Source organism: Theobroma cacao, chromosome 5 (assembly GCF_000208745.1).
Source record: "Theobroma cacao cultivar B97-61/B2 chromosome 5, Criollo_cocoa_genome_V2, whole genome shotgun sequence".
NCBI lineage: Eukaryota > Viridiplantae > Streptophyta > Magnoliopsida > Malvales > Malvaceae > Theobroma > Theobroma cacao.
Window position 1 is genome coordinate 8,865,041 of NC_030854.1, and position 11,964 is coordinate 8,877,004.

The 11,964-nt window shown below is 37.7% G+C and overlaps 1 protein-coding gene and 1 long non-coding RNA gene across 2 annotated transcripts; one reads left to right on the forward strand and one right to left on the reverse strand.

The window, feature by feature from the left end:
* LOC108662189 lies at positions 4,835–6,132 on the reverse strand. Its single transcript, XR_001927991.1, has 3 exons — positions 6,093–6,132; positions 5,770–5,846; positions 4,835–5,122 (listed from the first exon to the last, which is right to left on the reverse strand). It is a non-coding gene; the product is annotated as an uncharacterized LOC108662189 (long non-coding RNA).
* Positions 9,123–11,958, forward strand: LOC18598396 (nudix hydrolase 27, chloroplastic). Its single transcript, XM_007027899.2, has 6 exons — positions 9,123–9,526; positions 9,614–9,664; positions 10,453–10,545; positions 10,674–10,768; positions 11,364–11,478; positions 11,589–11,958. Exons 1-6 carry the CDS (start codon positions 9,197–9,199, stop codon positions 11,712–11,714), a joined length of 810 nt encoding a protein of 269 aa, XP_007027961.2. The 5' UTR covers positions 9,123–9,196; the 3' UTR covers positions 11,715–11,958.

Genomic DNA, 11,964 nt, shown 5'->3' on the forward strand with positions numbered 1-11,964 from the left:
CTAGGTATGCCACTACATATGTACCACAAAACTATCCTTCGAAAAGTTGTTTCTCTAATTGGGAGATTGATCAAAATTGATTACAACACCACTGCTGGTAAATGAGGCAAATTTGCTTGTGTGGCTGTTGAGTTGAACCTTTCAAAGCCTTAGCTACTGAGCTTCTACTTAAATGATAAACTGCAGCGGATAGAGTATGAAGGATTATTTCGAAGCTGCTTCAACTGTGGCATGTACAATCATACTAAAGAGGTTTGCACTAAACAAGCTGTAAGTTCGGCTTTAAAGGAGTTTCCCCAAGAATCTACTCGGGGGATTGAGGCTGAGGAGTCTATATATGGACCTTGGATGATAGCTTCTAGGAGAAAACAAAGAAAAAATGAGTCTCGAAGCAACCAGAGGGTGACGGCCACCATAAACCGGGTTTAACACAAAGGATCCAGATTTAGCATTTGGATGACGTATCTCATGATCCAACCAATGAAGACCATAATGGTTCACATATTGAGGAAAGACTAAGTGATGAGCGATCAACAAAACCAACTCCCAATGTCATTGCTAGTCAAAAAAACTTGATAAATACTAGTAACAATGTAATCCAAGGAAACCTTCCTACTAATAAAGCGACTACTAACATCGACTATATGGATGCCAATAACAAGGGAAATGAGATTGGGAAGGCCAAAACAAATGATAAATTCAACCAAGAGCCTGATAGTATAATGGATGTGGATCTTTCCAGTGTTATTCAGTTAACTACAACATTAGACCTTTCAAGAAATTCGATGGTCAGTATTCCAGCTAATCAACTGAAGTGGAGCAGTATAGTATAAGAAAGGCAAACAATACAAATAGCTGAAAGACGGGGTGGTGTGCATTTACAAAGACGGTAGGAAAAAAATGCCCTGATGGAAAAAAATCATCAAATTGGGTCGTATCTCATTAAAAAAAAAGCAAGAGGGAAAACATCCAGCTCTTTTGAGCCAAGCAGTTAGGTTGAAGCATTACTGGGAGAGGAGGCCACTCAACTCATAAAGCCTGAGGTTAACACTGGCCCAGTGTTAGTTTCTGAGGAACCAGTGTATAGTAGAATGCGACGCCCATGCCAAATAGTGAGAGCAGGTCAGTATAACAAGCTTATTTTTTCATGTTCTTATGCTTATTAATTCCCTTTTAATCATGACAGTCAGATTATGCACCTGGAATTGCCAAGGGGCAAGTGATAAAATTCATCAGAGTGGTGAAGGACTTGGTGAAATCTTATGCAATAAATATGCTAATTTTATTAAAGCCTCGTATAAGTGGGAGATCAACTGATAAAACTATTAAATAGTTAAGATTTTATTACTCATACCATGTCGAGTTTGTGGGTTTCTCAGGGGAAATATAGTGTTTGTGGAACGAAAATGTGAAACTACAGATTATTAAAAATCATAATCAATGTGTTCATATGACTATTGAAGACAAGCCAAATGAATTTTGGTTTTTCACTGTGGTATATGGCAATCCCTCACCTAATATCAGATGCCAATTATGGGAAGAATTGAGTTCATTCGAAAGCACAGTAACTGGACCTTGGCTCTTAGCTAGCAACTTCAATGCTTTCTTACATAGCCATGAGAAAATTGAGGGTTTTCCACGAGGTAGCAAACCTTGTACTTCTTTTCAACATTTTATTAATAAGGTTGGCTTGCTCGATCTTGGTTATAAGGGGCCTAAATTTACCTAGACACAGGGGTTAGTGTCTGAAAGGCTGGATAGAGGCTTATGTAACTCAGAATGGAGACTCAAATACCTAAAAGCATCCATCCATCATTTGCCAAGGATCAGCTTTGACCATAGGCCGCTATTAGTTAAACTTCATGACATTCATTCCCCTATTTCAAATTGTTCTTTTCGATCTCAAACTGCTTGGTTAACTCACAGAGACTTCAAAAGCTTTGTTGAAAGGACTTGGGATGGTTCATCAAGAGTATAGCGTGCAATGACCATGTTTGCAACTAAAGCCAAAGAGTGGAACAAAACAGTTTTTGGAAACATATTCTTTCGTAAAAGAGGCTCTTGGCACGTTTGAATGGGATCGAAAAGTCACTTGAAACTAGACGATCCACTTTCCTTATTCAATTAAAGGGAGAGTTACGACTAAAATATGAAACTATCCTATGACAAAAAGAACTATTCTGGATGCAGCAAGCCAAATCAAAATGGATTAATTTTGGTGATAGATATACCAGCTATTTTCACATCAGGCTACCAAAAGGAGAAATAAGCTCAAGATAAGTAGACTTCGACTACCTACCGGAGAATGGTGAGATGATCAAAAACTTTTACAGCACCAAGCTATTAATTTTTTCAAGCTTTTGTATTCTAAAGAAAATAGCACCCTTCCTCTTTTCCCTATGAGAGGAGCTTTTCCCAGGTTAGATGACTCAGCATTGAACAATCTTACAAAACCAGTGGAGGAGAATGAAGTTAAAGAGACTTTGTTTGACATGAAACCTTTAAAAGCACCAAGTATTGATGGTTTTTCAGCCCTTTTCTTTCAGTCTCAATGGCAAGTGGTGGGCAAAGACATAGTGCAGTTTGTGAAAGACGACTTCGAAGGAGCAGAAATTAGTCCATAACTATGTAAATCTCTGATAGTCCTACTTCCCAAGATTAAGGATCCAGAGTTCATTAATCAATTTAGACCTATCAGTCTTCTTCTTGTGGTTTTTAAAGTGTTGATAAAAGTTGTTACTAATAGACTTAAACCTCTCATGAGTTCTCTTACCTTAGAGAATCAATCCAGTTTTATCCTTGGGAGGCAAATAATTGATAACATCATCATAACACAAGAGGTAATCCACTCTTTTAGGAGAAAACAGGGATGCGTGGGGTGGATGATTATCAAAATTGACCTGGAAAAAGCTTATGACAGACTACGTTGGGAGTTCATCTATGACACTCTAGTTGATGCCAATATCCCATCTCAAATAATAGATCTGTTGGTTCGTAGTTGGGTCAATAGTACATCTCAAATTCTGTGGAACGGGGAAATCTTTGAAGCATTTACTGCATCTAGGGGAGTCCGCCTAGGAGATCCTTTATCTCCATATCTCTTCGTACTTTGCATGGAACGTCTATCACATGGAATTAATGCTGCAGTTTCTAATGGCTTATGGTGACCGATTAAGTTAAGTAGAAATAGCCCACCACTCTCTCATTTATTTTTTGCTGACGACTTTGTACTCTTTGCAGAAGCCTTAGTCCAGCAAATGGAGGTTATTAAGGGAGTCTTGGATGACTTTTGCATCTGTTCAGGAAAAAAAGTCAATGCCGAAAAATCTTCCTTCTACTACTCCAGCAATGTACCAGCATCTATCATTATGGATATTGGTGAATGTTCAGGTTACTCTCATACAGAAAATTTGGGCAAATATCTGGGCGTCCCTCTTATATACAAATGAAAGAATGCAAACCTCTTCACTTACTTGGAAGAGAAAATCACAAGCAAGCTTAGTCGATGGAAAGCGGCCTCCCTCTCCTTTGCAGGTAGACTAACGCTAGTTAAGTCTGTGTTAATGTCTACACCATATTACGTCATGCAGACAGTGGTAATTCCATCCAAAACCTGCAAGAAAATTAAAGCTCATTGTAAGGCCTTCCTATGGGGTGGATCAATAAATGCCAAAAAGATTCATTTGATAAATTGGAACAACCTTTGCTGTCCAAAAGAAGAAGGTGGTATAGGCATTAGAAACTTAAAGTTAATGAATCAAGCCTTTATATGGAAGGCATGCTGAAGACTGGTCACGAATCCAGATGCTTTATGAGCCAAAATCTTGCATTCCAAATATGGCATGGGAAGTTCATGCTTGCTAGATAATATTCACAAACTTGGTGCTTCTACTTTTTGGACTACTATTAGCCAAAGCTGGCCACAATTTAAACCAAACATCAAATGGGCAATGGGCAACGGAATTTCAATACGCTTATGGACTGATCAGTGGCTCGATGATATTATACTAGTTAATGTAGCAAAATCTATTGGCATAGAAATCGTTGATGAAAGCAGTGTCAAAGAGTATGTCACAACTGAAGGAGAGTGGGATTTGGATAGGGTGGTAAATTTAATCCCACCTAAAGTATGTAATCGCTTGCATGAAACGATTCCCCCTACCAATAATGTGGAGCAAGATAGACATTTTTGGGCATATACTCCGTCTGGCATATTTACTATGTCATCTGCCTACAAGGTTTTACGAGGCTTGTCTCTTTCAAATACAAGTCTAGACAATAAGATATGGAAACTAATTAGGAGCTAGTGTGGCCCAGAACGTATCAAGGCATTTCTTTTTCTTTGTTCTTACAAAAAATTCTAACAAATCAAGAAAGAGTGCATAGAGAACTTGTCATTGATCCGAGATGTCCAACATGCCAAGCTGATAAAGAATCTATCTTGCACCGCCTTAGAGATTGTCCCGTTACAATCGTTGTCTTGTTTAGACTTCTCCCACAGAATCATCAAGTACTTTCAATACTCACTCCTTGAATGATTGGCTATTTAACAACCTCAATAATAGTAGTAAATTAATTTATGATGCACTTTGGAATCTCATGTTGGCTGATATGGAAATGGAGAAATTCATTTGTATTTGAGTGTATACAAAAGGCCACAGAAAGTCGTTTGTGCAGAATTCAGGGTTTAGTTGTCACAGCCCAAAACTCAGGCCATGACCAGCGCATGGGCCCAATGGGTATAGCCCACTAAGCCCAAGCAAGCCTCTTTATATAATTGGGATCCATTATTTCATCAATCATACATCACCATTTCTAAACCACAATTCTCAACTATACGTATTCCGGTAATGAAACATAGCAACCAAATAGTTATATTTGTAATATCCCAAAGTATTGTCATTCATTGCCATCTCATAATGGCATCATAAATCAGAATATACATATATCGTTTGCAAAATGATCTTATCACTTCACATCTAATGTACATATGCACATGCAAAAGACTTCTGACGACTAGCGGAGTGACTTTGGATGGGGGATACGGCTATTGAATGCCATGATACCTACTAAGGGTGAACACCAGTGGACCCCTCAATCTACGTTCCAATTACCTCTAGATCTAAAAACATGAAGTTAAAAAAGAGTGAGTATAAACTCAGTAAGTGAACATAAGAAAAGAACAAGCAAACGATACGAAGAGATTTTGAAAACATAATGCACTTTAGTTACAAACAATGCAATTTAGTTTAATTTCTTGTAAAGCCTCTTAATTCAACCCTTGATTATTTAATTCCTTAGCATTGACAATCCATGATATATATAAGCATATACACCACCACCGCCTCACCCAGCTCATGCGCACTCCCACACCGCACATAGCCGAAGTCACCATGTGCATCCCTCACATCATGCACAATTAATACCATCGTGTGCATCCCCCACATCGCGCACAAACAATATCATCATCCACACTCCCGCACCCGATCATCACCGGCATGTGTTTCCCCACATCGCACACATGCATGGCTATATTTATTACACAATATCACCTCTCAATGCACAACACATATATGTTTATATCAACATAATAAAAGAGTACATGGATTCATCACAGTCACATTTCACAACACAACACAAAAAAAAAAAACATTTCATCAAGGGCTTGTTCCTGTGTGCATTTTGAAAAAAAATCAATTAAAATATTTCAAGTGATTCATTCAAACATATATACATTTACCCAAAACATTTTAATACAAGTTCACTCACTTGTTTTTGTTAATGCTTTTGGATTGACTCCAACTTCGACTAATGCTCCGAGTGACAGTGTGGGGCCTCGTTGGAACCTATCACACACAATAATATCACAACCAACTCAATTTATATAAATGTTACTCCAAAAGCTATTTTCTAATTCAAACTTTACTGGTTATTCATAACTAACTTCCAATTACCATTTGACTGGCTATCTATTCTCCCTACTCTGGTAACACTAGAAATAAATAAACAAACCTCAAAAAAATAAAATAACTCACAACTCCAATTACTAGCCATCATCAACAACCTAAAATCAATCCTAATTCATTACTCACCTTGGTAGATTTGTAGTTGAATTCTTTCTCAAGAATTCTCAAGCTATTATGGACAATCTCTCTCTCTCTCTCTTTACAATGTCCAACTAGTGAGAGAAAGTATTGAGGAAAGACTTTTGAGGGTTCTTGAAGTGTAAAAGTGAAAGAGCATGAAAAATCCTATGACAAGGTATATAAAAACATAAGTTTTTAGGTTACCATGAGAAAATTTATGGAGGTGTCAAAGCAAGCTTCCATGGAAGATGAGAAAACGTGAGAAGGGGAGAAAAGATGGAAAGAAGAAGAAGAAGCTGCTGGAAATTAGATATTTATATCTAAAGTTTATCCAAATTTTACTTAATTTACAAAAATGCCCTTAACAAGGTGGCTTTATCTTCCTCCTATTCTTTATGCAATTTTTTTACTCTTTTGACACCAAGACAAAGTTCATAATAGTCTAGAAATACTTGGGTTCACGAAAACTCAAAAATTTCGACTCGATATGAAAAATGATCATTTTACCCCTACTATGAAAATTATCATTATTTTTATTTTCTTCGTTTATTTATCATTATATACATCATTCATTTATTCCTTAGGCTTACTTAGGCCTTAATAATATTAGGAAACCTACTTCTAGGAGCTCACCAAGAAAATGATGAAATTACTTTTAGTCCGTACTCTTGCGTCTATTTCTAACTACGTGTCTATAAAGGTCGAGGTCTCACATTAGTACTCGATGTTATGGCTGCTATCACAACCCCCATTCTAGTCAGTAGAGAAATACCAAATGGCTAGACAAATATCATGAAAGGTTGGCAACCCCCAGCAACAAATTTTGTTGCATTAAATGTTGATGGTGCTTCACGGCCATCTCTCAACAGAGCAGCTGCAGGAGGGGTGTTAAGAGACGCTCATGGTAATTGGATCACAGGTTTCTCTCTTCAGTTGGAATTATGCTCAGCCTATAAGGTTGAGCTATAGAGCATTTTAAAGGGTCTAATAGTAGCTTAAGAGTCTGGGCATAGAAGGATTGACTTGCAAATTGACAATAGCACAGCTGTGAGTTATAAATCTAGCATCAATAGTCATCAACCATAATTATGATTTAATTCAGGCGATTAAGAGATTGCTTTTAAAACAGTGAGTTGTAGAAATTAGACACGTCTTTCATGAAGGAAACATGATCGCAGATCGTATGGCGAACATGGGGATAACACAAGAGGGTAGTTTTATGTTATTTGATGTTCCTCCTCCAGAGATTAATTCTTTGCTATTAGATGATGTAGCTGATCTTCACTTATCAAGCTAATAAAATTCTTCTCATTTATAAAAAAGAAAAAGTAAAAATAATATTTCAAAGATTCAAAATGTTTGATTTTTAAAATTGAGCTACTTCAATAAATAAAATCGAACCAAGTTTGGGCAATTCTTAAAAAAATTGGATTCTTCTTCAATTCGATTTTTGAAAAATAAAAATATAATAAAATAATCAAAAATAATTTTCACGAATGGTATGCGATCTTAAATCTAGTACCTAAAAATTTATAACCAAGGTTGGATCAAATTGGAAGACTTGAGTGTGAAACTCAACCATTGAACACCTCTGAAAATATTTTAATTTTAATGAAATCACAAATATCTTATAGAAAAGTAAATGGTGGTGGCATTTGCATGAAAAAAATTGGTGTAAGATTCATCCTAGAAAGGTGATGCCAATGCTTGGGCCTCAACTTTGTCTCACGAATTTAAAATTTAGAATGAGAGGTAACTAAAGATCCCTACCAAATTTGATACCAAGGGAGAAACATAAAATGAAAATCCCAATAGAGTTATCCATTGATTTCCAAAAGGGAGTGTCCGTACCATACATACACAAATAAAGCAAAACAAGAAAACTTACTTAACTATAATTAAATTCCCAACTTTTTCCCATTGCCGCTTGCTTGGGTTGGGAACACGAAGTCGTCAAACTTGCTAATTTTCCATCAATTCTCATCCTATATTCCTTATCAAGTAAAAAAACCAAAGCTCCTTCATCCTGCAATTTTTTTTTTTAAAAGCAATCAATTTTCAAACCATGACCAAACAGTCCACCCAACGTGCCTAAAAATATTTCTTCATCTTTCAATTCAACCCCTCTTTTCACCAGGGGCTCACCAAAGAAAAGAAAAAACATTGTTATCCAATCCTTTCATTTCTTCACTTTTCAACCACTATACATAAAATTAACCGGGACCTTTTCCGGGTCGGGCAATCGGACCTGCATGTGACCGGAACCCGAATGTAACAGCGTCGTAAACGCACCAATGAAACCCAGGAGCTCTTCCCACAACCTTAGCATCCTCGCACTCTTCACAAACAGAGCTTTTCGATTCCCTTTCAAATTTCGAATTCACCCTTCCCAAATTCACCAAATACCTCTCTTTCTCCATCTGCAAATCCCTTACCCTCCTCTCAAATTCATCCAATCCCGTAAATACCCTCGCGTCCATCAAATTATTACCTCCACCACCGCCTCGCCTCAACAACATAACGTTCGTCGGCAGTTCCTTCTTCATCGCCGCCGCTGGAAAAGACGGTTCCTCGTTCTTTCCCTTTCTTGTCCCTGACCGCCACGATCTTTTCAATACGACGAGGAAGAAACAGTCGTTTCCGCGAGAAACCGCCGAGAAATTGACTTTCCCGGTGATAGGGACACGGTTGTGCGAGTTGTTGCCGTCGGCGATGTAGACGGAGAATTGATGAGGTGAGATTCCGATCATACGGCTGAGAATCGACTGGAAAGCCTTGAAATCCATAGCGGGATGAATAACGACGTTTCCTATACCGGTTTCGCACTCTCCGTCGAAGAAAACGACCGGAAAGGAAAATCCTCCCCCCCGACCTGCGGCCTCCACCATGTTTATGGTGTCAGCTTTCAGCAGAATGAATTTAGATGAAAAGAAATGAAAAGGAAACCGAAAGCAAAGTGCTAAGAGAAGGAGAAAGGGTTTTAATATTAAAAGAGGGGGTTTAAGGGCGGGGATACCAAACAGTAATTTCAGAAAGGCGGTGAGGGTAATTTTGGAAAAGAAAAAAGTGGAAGAAAGGGGAAGCTGGGAAGGTGTGTCGGGGAGTTTTGTATGATATTAAAGAGAGGGAGAAACTTGGGGCTCAAGGAAAAGAGAGTTGGGTTTGGGATTGGGTTTTCGGCGTGGAGAGACTGGACAGGGTCAGACTTGTCAAAACGACGCAGTAAAATGGCAGGGTGTGAACTGGTGGGAAATTCGGTGTTTTATAGGACTGAGAGACGAAACTGCCCTTGTAAGTTGGGTAAATTTTCCGGGGTGCCACTGTTCTATCATCTGCTGCAAGCACCATTGACAAATAGCTCGGCTTCGTTGTCCGTCGAAAGTCCTCCCGACGGGTATAGGAAAAATGTCGGAATTTGTCTTCTCAATCCTTCTAAAAAGGTCTCCTCTTTATCTCTAATTTTCTCGATGGTTAATTTCAATTTGATGTTTTTGCTTTTTGAGAGTCTTTTCTATTTGGATTTTTAGATATTTACGGCGTCGAGGATACATATCCCTAACACCTGGCAAATGCCTCAGGTATTTGGCTTCTTTTTCAGAAATTTTTGGGTTTATCTTGTTGGATAGGATTTCATTGGTTGATTTTTTTTTTTTGCCTTTCTTTTTTATTTTTGTTCATCATTACCCAACTGGGTTCTGCAGTTTAAATTTGAACTTAGTTCCTGCATTTTTCAACCGTGGTAATTTGATTTTCGTTTTCATGTTAGATTTAGTAAGGTAGAACTGGTGTTGTAATGGTCTGCATATTTGTTGGCACTGGCAGCTGCCCAGTCAACAAATCTGAAATCCTCAGACTTTAGTGCAGAGAAACAAGAAAGTAATCTATTGGTTTCAGTACAGTCATGTCGGTTACTAACAAGGAATGCTGTGTGCCAAATAGTTTGGGAATCATTCATGGATTCTTCTTTGGAGCTGAGAGCAAATGCTTCCGGTGTCAGTGTCCCTTAAAACAACTATGGAGTATCTAAGCATGGTTTTAGGGACTTCAATGAAAGCGTCCAGAAGCACACTTTTGACCTTAGTTGTCATAAGATTGGTGAAAACTTAATTTTCTTCTTCTGAAGTTATTTTAGGTGGACCTGGAATCTTTGATGAATATAAATAAAATGGAATAAGATAGAATTGTAGTTTATCTTAAGGCATGTGTAGGCTATGCTACATGTCACTATCAGTACTGTTCTCTTCACCCTGGGACTGTTGGAGTTCTGTAGCATTACCATTTTTTAGTGTCATTGGCTTCTCCATCTTTGGATCCGATAGACTTTGTCACATGCTTATGCTAATTGTCGTGAGTTTGTGTTGTGCAGGGTGGTGCTAATAATGGCGAAGATCTTAGAAAAGCAGCCATGAGGGAACTGAGAGAAGAAACTGGTGTTACATCCGCTGAATTTGTTGCAGAGGCATGTTTCAAGACTTTTTGCATTGATATACATCTCTGTTACTATATAACATCTCAAATGATTAAACAATTACTCTGTTACATAGTTATTGAAAGTTATTGAACTGATTTCTGACATTCAACGTACAGGCACCTTATTGGCTGACTTATGATTTCCCAATCAAAGTAAAAAGTAAGCTTAATCGTAGATGGGGTACAAAGTATAGAGGTCAAGCACAGAAGTGGTAAGGATACCATCTGTACTATAGACAACTAGACTGATGCATCAGATATATTGAACATCATTGTATTACTTCATCAACTACGGCTGTGTCATTCAACTGACTTAAAGTTTGATTGCTCATGTTGACATCTGCCTAATGCTTTGGCTTCGATTATTGTTTGTTAATTTTTACTATGAACTGTGAGATAATTAGTTGCTTTGTGTCATGCACTGCTTATAGTTAGAATCAACTCTAAGTCAAATTACATTCTTGTGTATTTTTCATTAACTTTTGGGTGCAATGTGCTATCCTTGTTTACCTTTCTTCTGGCTTTTTCCGCATCTTGATCGCCTTTGCTTGTTAGTCAGGATTTACCTTTCTTATCCATATGACACATGAAAGGTAAGCACTGAAGCAACTAACCTCCCATCTTGCTCCCTTGTAACTTGCAGTAAGCACAGTTCAGTTTTTGTTGTAAATTTTTTAATGTAGAGTTGGTTAGCCATCCTATTCAAACTCCAATCTTTCTTTGAATTTATTTAGTAACCTTCAAATTTTTGAAATCTGATTAAAATCCATGCTTTATTTTTTACTTTCTTTGATGCTCCTGAGGCAGGTTTCTTTTTAAGTTCACCGGAAATGAAGAAGAGATCAATCTTTTGGGTGATGGTTCCGAGAAGCCAGAGTTTAAAGAGTGGTCATGGAGGTTACCAGAACAAGTTGTGGAGCTTGTGAGTAGCCCTTGTTGCCTGATACTTTATATATGGTTTTTATAAAACCCATATTATTGGGAATCTGGTATTTATCATTGAGTAATGCTTCAAAAACCATACTTGAGCAGGCTGTGGATTTCAAGAAACCAGTGTATGAACAAGTTCTGGAAGTATTCAGCCCCTACTTATTATTGGATACAGATGAAGAGCAGTCAACAGTAAAAGAAGCTAATGGGGGAGAAGTAGGTCAGTGAAGTAAAGGAGTTGACTTTTTTACAGGGTCAAGCATCATAATTTTGCCAATAATGTCGGAAACTTTTGTGATCAACCTGATGCAATTGAATGAAAGTTTCTTATAGAAAGAAACCAGATTTTTTTGTTCACGGGGCAATCGTTACTGTCTCTCTCTTTTTAGGTACCATGTTTTTGACTGTGGAGGATATTCAAGATTCATGATCATTGTCTTGAAATAGGAATTGAGTTGGTATCTTACCTTTTCTGGGT